General features: G+C 49.9%; 1 protein-coding gene across 1 annotated transcript; it reads right to left on the bottom strand.

The window, feature by feature from the left end:
- Positions 1-4731: 4731 nt before the first annotated feature.
- Positions 4732-11439, bottom strand: map1sb (microtubule-associated protein 1Sb). Its single transcript, XM_028975588.1, has 7 exons — positions 11283-11439; positions 10559-10660; positions 9205-9287; positions 8981-9121; positions 5914-8887; positions 5611-5831; positions 4732-5531 (listed from the first exon to the last, which is right to left on the bottom strand). Exons 1-7 carry the CDS (start codon positions 11437-11439, stop codon positions 5376-5378), a joined length of 3834 nt encoding a protein of 1277 aa, XP_028831421.1. The 3' UTR covers positions 4732-5375.
- Positions 11440-12060: the final 621 nt, after the last annotated feature.

Raw genomic sequence — 12060 nt, 5'->3', positions numbered from 1 at the left:
CTGCTGGAGGACACCCAAACCGGGCCGTTATGAGGGACAAGCTCTGGTGGATTCTGGGGCAGCCATGAATCTAATTGATATCGACCTGGCCACCCAACTCCAGCTCCCGGTCACCCGGTGTAACCCACCACGTGCAGTCAGGGGGCTGGATGGAAGCCCGTTGGGCTCGGGTCGGGTCCTGTTCCAAACTAAACCCCTACTAATCTGCCTTGAGCCCAACCATATCGAAACCCTGACCTTTTATCTGACCACGACTCCCCATGACCCCATCGTGCTGGGTTACCCCTGGCTGACCGCCCACGAACCCCACATTGACTGGACCACAGGCACCATTAAACAGTGGGGACGCCAATGCGTCCGCCACAACCCTCGACATGCCACAGCAGCGAATCATTCTTGTCCCCAGAATGTCGCTATGGGACGACTCGGCCACACCCCTCAACCCAAGCCATGTCCCCAAAAACGTGGACCCTTCCGAGTGCCTCGCCGCATCGGCCCAGTCCTCCGTGTCTCCCACCTCCGCCAGGCTCACCCATCCCCTCTGCAACCTCCCCAATCTCCGCCTCCGTCTCCGCAGCGTCGCAACGGCTCTCCAACCCACACCCTGATCTACCGGGCCCGTCAGGAGCCGGGCCTAAGAGGGGGGGCTCTGTCATGGCCAACGCGCCTCCAGCCCGCTAGAGGGCACCTCACCAGCCTGGGAGATGGCAACCCGGAAGAGGAAATGGAAGCGGGCGGTGACAAGTATAAAAGGGAGGTAACACCAAGGAGACACGCCCGCTCTTTGTATGAGTTAAATGAGTTTACTCGCCAGAGACGCTAGCTCTCTTACCCACGACCTACGATAATTGAGATTCCCGTAATACGACCTTCGCCTGCCCACGACTTCGAGAATTGCCTGATCCCCTGGAAACCACGAAAGGAACCCCGACCGGAACTTCCTGACTACAACCTCTTCCTGCCCCTGACCTTGAACCTACCTGACCCATCGGTTAAGACGGGATTCCATGCTCCCCTACCTTCCTGCCGCCCAAGACCTACTCCCGTCCAGTCCAAGATCCCGAACCATCCTGAAACCCGCCGTCTTCCGGTTCTCCTCTGCCCCGGTCCTTCCCAAAGATCCCGAACTGACTCCCCGCTGCGTTGCAGCGCGTCTATTACTTCCTCACTCCTCGCCGGCCAGGTGTCCCCGGTCCTCCTGCCCCGCTCGCCCAGCGTCCTCTACCGGTACGACGGCTTATCCCCACGCCGAAAGTATGTCTGCAACTACGTCATCGAATTCCCCCTGTGACAGTAAGAGCGGGCCATTTCCTGACGTAGCGGACATAGGGTCCATGCAGGAGACACTGGACCAGCTGATCACGTCCCTGCAGCTGCAGCAAGCCACGATCCAGGACCAACGCGACATGCAACTGCAGCAGCAACACGCGCTTATTCAGGTTAGCTCCACACTCGCTGATCTGTCGGCGCAGATCCACACGCTGCAGTCTCAACCTGGTGGACCCGGTCATTTAGTTTCCGCGGCCGCGGCTCCCCCGCCACTCCCACTTACGTCTGCACTGGCGGGCATCGCACCGCCACCGCTTTACGACGGTAACCCCAAGAAATGTCGCGGTTTTATAACCCAGTGCCGTCTGATACTACGGCTCCAAGCCGCACACCTTCCCGATGACGAGACGGCGGTCGCGTATATAATTACCCGGCTGACGGGACGCGCGCTGGAATGGGCAACGCCGCTGGTAGAACGACGTGACCCGGTCTGCCTCTCTGTCCCCGCCTTCCTGGACCGCCTCCAGACTGTGTTCCAGGGCGAAACCGGGCGGCGCGCTGCGTCGCTGCGGCTCATGTCGCTGCGCCAGGGAAATCGGAGCGTGAGTGATTACGCGATTGAATTCCGAACCCTGGCGAGCGACAGTGAGTGGACGGACGCCGCGCTCCCCGTCGCGTTCTACCAAGGCCTCCGCGAGGTGGTGAAAGACGAGATGGTGAATCGCGATTGGGGAACCACGCTTGACAGCATAATCACGCTGGCCACGTCCATCGATCGACGTCTCGCCGAGCGCGGCCGAGAACGGCGTAACCACGCCCCTTTCCCTAGTGCTCCCACAGCACGCTGGCCGGACGCTCCGACGACTCCGCCCCCCCTGGACGTCGACGAACCCATGCAGCTTGGCCGAGCTCGTCTCCCCTGCTCACCCCAGGCGCAGAGCCCCCTGGTGAGCACCAAAGCCTCCCCCTGCTCCACCACCCGCTGCTTGTTTCCCATCACCATCTGCTGGAGGACACCCAAACCGGGCCGTTATGAGGGACAAGCTCTGGTGGATTCTGGGGCAGCCATGAATCTAATTGATATCGACCTGGCCACCCAACTCCAGCTCCCGGTCACCCGGTGTAACCCACCACGTGCAGTCAGGGGGCTGGATGGAAGCCCGTTGGGCTCGGGTCGGGTCCTGTTCCAAACTAAACCCCTACTAATCTGCCTTGAGCCCAACCATATCGAAACCCTGACCTTTTATCTGACCACGACTCCCCATGACCCCATCGTGCTGGGTTACCCCTGGCTGACCGCCCACGAACCCCACATTGACTGGACCACAGGCACCATTAAACAGTGGGGACGCCAATGCGTCCGCCACAACCCTCGACATGCCACAGCAGCGAATCATTCTTGTCCCCAGAATGTCGCTATGGGACGACTCGGCCACACCCCTCAACCCAAGCCATGTCCCCAAAAACGTGGACCCTTCCGAGTGCCTCGCCGCATCGGCCCAGTCCTCCGTGTCTCCCACCTCCGCCAGGCTCACCCATCCCCTCTGCAACCTCCCCAATCTCCGCCTCCGTCTCCGCAGCGTCGCAACGGCTCTCCAACCCACACCCTGATCTACCGGGCCCGTCAGGAGCCGGGCCTAAGAGGGGGGGCTCTGTCATGGCCAACGCGCCTCCAGCCCGCTAGAGGGCACCTCACCAGCCTGGGAGATGGCAACCCGGAAGAGGAAATGGAAGCGGGCGGTGACAAGTATAAAAGGGAGGTAACACCAAGGAGACACGCCCGCTCTTTGTATGAGTTAAATGAGTTTACTCGCCAGAGACGCTAGCTCTCTTACCCACGACCTACGATAATTGAGATTCCCGTAATACGACCTTCGCCTGCCCACGACTTCGAGAATTGCCTGATCCCCTGGAAACCACGAAAGGAACCCCGACCGGAACTTCCTGACTACAACCTCTTCCTGCCCCTGACCTTGAACCTACCTGACCCATCGGTTAAGACGGGATTCCATGCTCCCCTACCTTCCTGCCGCCCAAGACCTACTCCCGTCCAGTCCAAGATCCCGAACCATCCTGAAACCCGCCGTCTTCCGGTTCTCCTCTGCCCCGGTCCTTCCCAAAGATCCCGAACTGACTCCCCGCTGCGTTGCAGCGCGTCTATTACTTCCTCACTCCTCGCCGGCCAGGCGTCCCCGGTCCTCCTGCCCCGCTCGCCCAGCGTCCTCTACCGGTACGACGGCTTATCCCCACGCCGAAAGTATGTCTGCAACTACGTCATCGAATTCCCCCTGTGACAGTAAGATTTGACGATCAGGCACATTTCAGTTACATCAAACAGGGCAGGTGAATCGACAGAAATCTGTTTATTGAAACAAGGAGATGGACACATTCTGTTGATAAAATATAACAACAAAAATTATTTTAAACAGAAAAATGACATTGCACCTTTAAATAGATTAGTTTGTGGTTATGACACTGTTACATTATATATATAATGCATTTTATTTTAGAACATTCTATTTTGGTAATATTTATATTATTATTATTATTATATATTCTTAATTCCATTCAATTTTTACATTTGCACAGCACAGTGTGGTGTACATACTTTGGGGTAAACTCGGGTTTCAGTGGTAAACTTGACAGCAACACAATCAACAGTCCATCCTGATCAGATTTATACAATTAAAAAATGGTCATTAATGATGTGAAAGGCTAATACGACATAATAACTGTCAGACTAAGAAAGGACATTTTCCCACCTCTGTGCCATAGTTCCCTTCCAGTTGTATATTCTTAGCGGAATTCCTAAAGTAGGCACTTTTGTAGCTTTCCAAAAAACAGAAGTTAACCATGTCAACATGTCAAAATGATGCATCCAAGCGGCAAAAAAACTGTTGAGTTGTAATGTAATGCTTTCACAATGCTGGCTAGTGTTATACATTTACAGGCCATTTAAGATTCTACCACCAATATCATATTACAGTGATTCTTAATCCAGTCCTGGGAGGGCCACCCGCCTCAATGGTCCCATTCCAGACCTGTCCCCTACAGTACAGGCCAAAAGTTTGGACACACCTTCTCATTCAATGTTTTCTTTATTTTAAAGAAAACACATTGGTAGATTCTCACTGAAGGCATCAAAACTATGAATGAACACATGTGGAGTTTTGTACTTAACAAAAAGTGGAGACCTGACCTCCACAGTCACCGGACCTGAACCCAATCCAGATGGTTTGGGGTGAGCTGGACCAACAAGTGCTAAACACCTCTGGGAACTCCTTCAAGACTGTTGGAGAAGCATTTCAGGTGACGACCTCTTGAAGCTCATTGAGAGAATGCCAAGAGTGTGCAAAGCAGTAACCAGAGTAAAGAAACTAGAATATAAAACATGTTTTCACTTATTTCACCTTTTTTGTTAAGTACATAACTCCACATGTGTTCATTCATAGTTTTGATGCCTTCAGTAAGAATCTAAATGGTCACGGAAATAAAGAAAGCACATTGAATGAGAAGGTGTGTCCAAACTTTTGACCTGTATATCTAATTTCCACTACACTGGTGATGTTGCCAGGTGCCGGTTCTGGTGCCTAGCTGATGCTGAACTGGTAACCAACCAGCACGACCCGCATGATAATATGTCACAGGTCCCTTATTTCCCTGAATTTCTGTATTTTTTTTTTTTTGTTCAGCGCTCCACATTACTCGATTTTGTCGCTCTGCCATTTTCTCTTCTAAAGCTGCCAATCACATCACGGGTTCTCGCTACTATATCAGCAAAGCTTAAGGGCCGAATAAGTGCATGTTTTGGGCCACTGGCAACAATTAGTCTTCTATGGAAGTCGCGAGCCGGCACGGGAACCAGAGCGGTGGAAAAGGGGCATTACTGTCAGGTGAGTGACAACCTAATGACGACTGGCTGTACGCTGTCGAGCTCCCAGGACAGCATTTGGAATCTTCATTATTCATGACTGACTGTGGATTACCATACAAGACTAAGGTCAAGTGACAGTGCTCAGCGTAGTGACATGCTCGGTGATGTAAGTGCTTCAATCATGTGAGAAAAACGAGGCTAGAAAAACCTTCCCGTTTTCCACAGGTTTCTATTAAAACTCCACCTTGCACGCGGGGAACGTCTCCTCCTGCATGGCAACGGTGCTGTTGCTACCCAGCACGGCGACGCCCAGCTTCCTCTGCGTTTCCTGGGTCTGCTGGTACCACTCGTGCATCACCGCGGACTCGAACGTAGGAATCAAGGTCACCTGCAACACACGTCGGAGACGACAATGAGCGACGGCAACATCGTTTCCGGTGAAACGCGGAATCAACCAAGGAGCTGACCGGCACGTCCTCGGCCCAGGCGGACTTTCCTTCCAGCAGCGCATCGAGGACAGGCCTCAAAATGTTCTCCTTCAGGTTGTCGTCGCCGCTGATGATATAGCAAGAGGAGCGCAGATGGCGGAAGAACTCCACGTCGATGGTGGAGGCCGCATGGCCTGATGGGAGATACGCCAGGTCCAAGTACACAGAGGCGCTACTCACACCGCTGACCTTGCTTGAGGCTGTGGAGAAGAATATAAATCAGTATCGCGGTAAAATACATGATATGCAGGATTCTTAATACCAAATGAAATATTTTCTTACTTGATGATGAGAGCCTGGAAGACATGGCCTTGGTGGCAGAAGTTGAAGCGCGAGGTGTGTCTACGTTTGAGCTTGTCTTCAGGCCGCCAGAAGAGCCGAGATTGTTTTTGGTCACCTGTCCTAAGCCGCCAACTAATCCTGGTTTGTGGGCGGCGCCAGACATCCGCGTGGACCTAGATGAACCGACCATTACGTTCTTCCCAAGATCAGGCATGCAGGCACCAGGCTGCGGTGGCAGAGGTGGCAAGTCCTTCATGGGGTTGGGTAGGGGATCTTGAAGTCCTGAAGAGACAAGTGGCCTGTGAGACAAGTGGGACTGCAAGAAGTCACCAGAGGTCTGGACACCGCACTCCTCGTCCGAGTCCAGCAGACCGTCAGTTGCGAGGGAAGGACAGTCTTCGGTGCCTGGTGGCATGTCAGAGTCTGAGGCGGTGTGAAGGTGATCGCTTGTCGGAAGCTGTGGCTTTGCACCTTCCTGAGAGCGATCGCTGTCGTCAGAGACGTCATGAGGACTGGGGTTGGCCAGGCTGGGGGACTGTTTGCCTACGGGCTTGAAGTGCTTGAACTCACAAGGTGACACCAGACACAGGTCAACATCGTGAGGGCTTTCAAACATGAGTCCCTGAGGTGCATGCGGGCGTCCATCAGGACACTCGCCCTGGCTCCTAGCGCTGTGGGGCTTTTTTAGCGGCAAGGACATCCCCACTTTAAAATCAGTATCTCCAAAATGGCCCGTGGACTGGTGGGACTGTTCGTCCTCTTTACTGGACTCGTTTACAGTTGGGAGGACCTGTTCAAAGGACATGGACAACGACTCGTCTACTTCTGTCGACTGCGGTGAGCTGACTTCTGCAGGCATGGAATGAGTGGTGGTCACGCTGGGGGACACATCTGGCACCACGTCCTTGAAGGAGCTCAGGGAAAGGAAATTGGGGTTCCTCTCTTTGGAAGGGCACCCTGCCTCACAGTTGCTTCCCGCTGGATGGCATTCGGGGTCTACACAGGGCATCTTGCTGACAAGCCTGTTGTTCTTCTTTGAAGACCACATTTCCTCCGGTGACAGATGGTACGGAGTGTGGCCTGCGCTGTTCGGGCCAGATCGCGGGGAGGTCACCTCCAGGGTTTTCTCGTCAGGACTGACCCACGCACCATCCTGAAAATGTTTCAGATGGTTCTCTTTCAAGGCTCCATCAAGCAAGGTATACTCGGTTGGTGTGAGGTCCAAGTTCACGCTGCGTTCGCTTTTTGGGGTCTTTTCCACCGGAGATGCTCCTGTCCCTGCCACCAACTTGCCAGGCTCTGCCCTGCCATGGGCTTCGTTTTGCTCCTCTTCTTCTCTCAACTTCAAAAAATCTGCTGTCATGTCCTCTGGCGAAGACATGGGGGAATGAGTCTGAGCTTCCTCGGTGTCACCAGATAGCTTCTGGTTTTGCTGGTCTTTATTAGACTTGTGACTTGGGGATCTGCTCCCTGCTGTTTTGGCAGAGCTCGTCGCATCTTTCTTCGCACTGCTGCCCTTGTTGGAATCTTCAGCCTGGAGAGAAGCTTTCTTGACTTCCTTGTTTTTGCCATCCTCTGACCTCGCCGATTTATTTCCCGTCCTTTTCTGGTCCGATTTAAAGGCCGCTTTCGGTTTAGCTGTGGTCACGTCCTTTTTACCCGATAGCTTTCTCTGCCCGTTCTCTGGCTTCATGGCAGGACTTGTGAAGGACCTCTCCTCTTTCTTATTGTCCTTTTTACTCTCGGATTCTTTCCTTGCTGAGGACTTGGCCTTCAGCCTTTCCTCTCCCTTCGCAGCTTTAGTCTTATCCTTCGGATCCAGACCCTTTGCATCCAAGCGCGTTGTCTTTTCTCTGAGGATGGTGCTTGGCGACTTGGAGTCCTTGTTGTTAGATTTGAGACTGTCTTGGCTCTCGGCCCGTTGAGGAGGCTTGTCCAACTTTGCTCCCAGATCACCAGGACATACCACGGGCTTCTTAAGAAAGTCCAAGTGCTTTAGCTTTTCCAGACCCTCCAGAATCTTCCCCTGCGGTGTTGATCCAGGGAACAGGACTCGGATGATCTTTTCACTCGGGTTGGCTGGATGCCACACCAGCAGGGCACAAACTGAGACGAGACTGGTCAGAGGGACGTCTGAGCCTTTGGGACCTGAGATATTTTCAGGCCAGTGGTGCATAAACGTCTCCATGTCTTTGCAACGTTTCACTGGGTTAAGGACATAGAGCTCAAGACATCCCACTCCCATCTTCTGAAAAAGAATGACTGGATCTATTGAGCTTCCCACGGTCCGTAAAAGTGGTTCTGGACTGAGTTTTAGCTTCTCTAGGTGCCGCAAGGTTACTGCCACCTGGTCACCGCTCCTTAATACGCTGAGATCTCCCTGAAGCTTTTTAAGCCTGTTTGGGGCATTAAGGAACACCACGCCGATTTCAGGTGAGATCAGGTTCTTCAGCCATTTCTCATGCATCTGCGAATCGCTCGTCCGCTCCTCCTGCTCCACTACTTTCCTCTCCAGAAGACTGTTCACCCCAGGCAAGGTGTCGAGGCCGACGTGCGTGATGAGCACAGAGTCGACCCGGTCCAAATGCCTCACGAGCTTCCAGAAGCAGGACCGGGTGTCTGCTCCTCCGTTCACTAAGACGTTGAAACCGTTCACCGCAAAGAAGGCACAGTCGCCCCTTCCGCCTGGAAAGACGTAGCAGCAAGGGCGGCAGAGTTTCAGGAAACCCACGGTGCTGGGCGGCTCCAGAAGCTCGAAGGGCGACAAGAGTTCCAAGGACTCTGAAATGCAGTCTGTGAACTCCTCGAGGCCCTCCATCTTTGGTAGCACCATCAGAGGGTTGATTCTGATGTCGATGCAGTCTTGCAAAGTCTGCTTTACCAGAACAGTGCTCTTCCACTTGTTCGATTTTGGGCAGCATAGAGTCAAGGATGCCTTTCCCATCACACTCGCAGAGTTTAGCAGGAGACCAATCTGTTGGAGATGTAAATTCATGTAAATTAGATTACACGACATCCCTTGGGGTGGGAACAGTCACTCAGCCTGTAAATGTCAGCGAACACCAACCTCTTCATCTGAAAAGATTTGGCTGAAGTTATGTGGGGAGAACTCTCCGGTGAGAAGAAGCAAATCTCCACTTTCTTCTACGGACTGGCCCGCTAGCACAAGCAGTTTGTGACGAGGGGCATCTGATATTAATCTGTGGACCTGAATGAGATGGTTACAAACACTTGGTATTATGCTTCTATATGAAATTTGGGGGGGTGGGGGGTGGCCATTTTCATTCTCACCTCGGCGTAAACGGACTCTTGTGATGGATTGATCACAACCAGTATTTTAAGAACACCTGTACTGTATGACAGGGACCTCTGGCCTGAAGAAAGAGAAGAGAGGGAATCAGATATTCATTTAGAGCACACTGACCATCAAATTACACTACGTACATTTCTGGAAGAATATGAAAAATATATTAAAACATATTTAAATGCTGAGAGACTGATGCTTCAAAAAAATGTACAGCTAGCAGTGCTATACAAAGAGTTATTGCGAGCCAAACACTCATATATGAGTCCATGAGTGTCAATGAAAAGACAATAATTATTTCTAAGTAACCTGAATGTACAGCTTTAATAAAGTAGAGGTTGCATTAAGTATTTTTCATTTCATTACCCGATATGTACTCTAGAAATAACACCATTGAGATTACAGTACAAATAAATGAAAGTGTGATAATGATGCTTTTGACTGGGCAATCATCTGATAATTCTTGAATTAATGCATAAAGATGGTAATAGCTCTTGCTTAATAACTCATATTTATTAATTTTGCATTGATGATATGCAGCACATTAAGTGAGGGAACTATTAACCATCAACTGATTAGGAAGACGTGCAATGAAAAAAGGGTGAACACTGGCAAAACTTCAAAAATGTTATTAATCTGTCACACCTAATATGTTAGCATTGCTGTAATGTGAATCATGCTGTAAGTAGCATTATAGTAAAAAAAACACATTGAACAAATAACAGCTACATCCAGCTACATCCAACAGCTACATACATCCATACAATGTCAAAAGTGAACACTGGCTAACCTTATTAATTACAAATTTTAATTAATATGTCACACCTAATATTTGTAAATAAATGTAATGACATAATGTAAATAAACCAATCAAGCCTGCCGTAACCTGTTCATTTACATTATGTCAATGCTAAAATATTAGTTAAGCCAGTGTTCTCTTTTTCTTTGTGTGTGTGTGTGTGTGTGTGTGTGTTTTTGCTGTTCTCCATTGTAAGGTTGCAAAGAATGAGAATTCTTGAGCACATTTCCTTCCTCTGGTGCAGGATGTGCTGAGCTATGGAGGTATGCGGTTAAAACAGAAACAACAATTCAAATGAGGAAAATCACTACGTCTACATCTCTTCCACTGGTCACAGGGAGGTTCTCCTACTGGTTCTCCTGTCTCAGAAACCCTTTCCCCGGGCCACTGCCGACACGCTGGCCATGCAAAGCAGGACATTTCATCTGCACAATGTCCCCTTTCACAGGACTCACAATGCTCTATTAGCAAACGTCATTTCCAGGATCACAAGGCCAGGCATCAACACTCTGACGGCCATTCCGTTTCTATCTGGCTTTTACCTTTGATGGCGCTGGAGACGGTGTCTGAATGGCGCGAGACAAAGAGTTTGAGTTGCTCATCCAGGTTACAGGCAGTCAAATCCACGTCCCATGACCTGATCCCTGGACGGGGAGAACAGGTGACGGGGACAGAGTGTTTCAAAAACATCTGAAAAAGGCTCAGTATGAACATTTCTGGAGGGACACATGACCTCAGACACTGTAGTTTGGTTTGAGACGTAAAAAAAACACAAATGTTGTAGGCAAGTGGTGCATTTGTATTCTTCACATTATATAATTTATGTCCAAAAATATAATATATGTCTATTTCTATAACATTTCATTAGTCCATAATTCTATTAGGTATTCTTCATGCAAGGAACCGACGTTGAATGGCATAAAAACAATTTGTTTTCAAGATTTGCACGAACATGAGCCGCAGCGGCACGCTTTACTCTGCACTGCAGTCTGCACACACACACACACACACACACACATCAAATCATCAGAACGATCTGATACACCAGCCCATGCAATTCATAACCACACAGCATCCTTCATCATGTGGGTTTATTTCTCATTATAATAACAGAAGCGAGAAAAGGAGCTACAGGATGGAGCGTGTTTGGCTATATATATTGATATATAATTGATAATAAGAGCTCCGGCATGACGTGGTGCTTTCATTATTACAGTAATGGAATTATGAATTTAACAAAAAAAATGGAAGATGCCGCAGCCCTACCTCTCTCGACCTCCAGCACCACATGCTCCACGATGCCGAGGCGGTGGGGCGGCCCGACGACGATCAGGAGGGAATATTTCTCCCGGCCGCATCCCGCCTGGAGCGGCCGACCCTGCGCTCCCTGCGCCTCCCGAGCTGCGGGCTGATCAGACGCCATGTTGGAAAGTTATGGCGGTGACGTCACACGCGTTATTATATTTTTTTACCAGGGACCAATCAGCGTCGCTCAAAAAAAAACATGGTTTTGCTGCATAGCGACATGTTTCCGTGATTTTTCTGGGAAACTTTAAATGCATAAAAATGTAAATGTATAAAAATGTGTAGAAGTTTGCCATTTTCAAATAGAACTGTATTGCACTTGTATTACTGTTTATGTTAAGCTGATGCAACTTGAAATGTAATTAATTGATTTAAATGACATTTTAGATCAGAAGGCTTCAGTAGGATATAAAAATTCAACATATGGGTACATCAAGATCTAATTAAATATGCAATGGATCTGTATTGCACATTGCAATGGATGTGTATAGTTTTATATATATATATGTGTGTGTGTGTGTGTGTGTGTGTGTGTGTGTGTGTGTATGTGTGTGCGTGCATGTAGATTTTGGATTTAATTCATTCCACAACCCTAAGAAGCTCTGACAATAGAAATAAAAATCAGCGTTACATCACAATATGCAGTTAGGCTACGCATGATAGATATATTTTTTATTCAGAAATCTTTATTTCAGGAAAATACAATCGATACAAAATAGCTGATCCAGGAGCCACGATT

Source organism: Denticeps clupeoides, chromosome 4 (assembly GCF_900700375.1).
Source record: "Denticeps clupeoides chromosome 4, fDenClu1.1, whole genome shotgun sequence".
Taxonomy (NCBI): Eukaryota; Metazoa; Chordata; class Actinopteri; order Clupeiformes; family Denticipitidae; genus Denticeps; species Denticeps clupeoides.
This window is presented reverse-complemented; position numbering and strand designations above follow the sequence as displayed.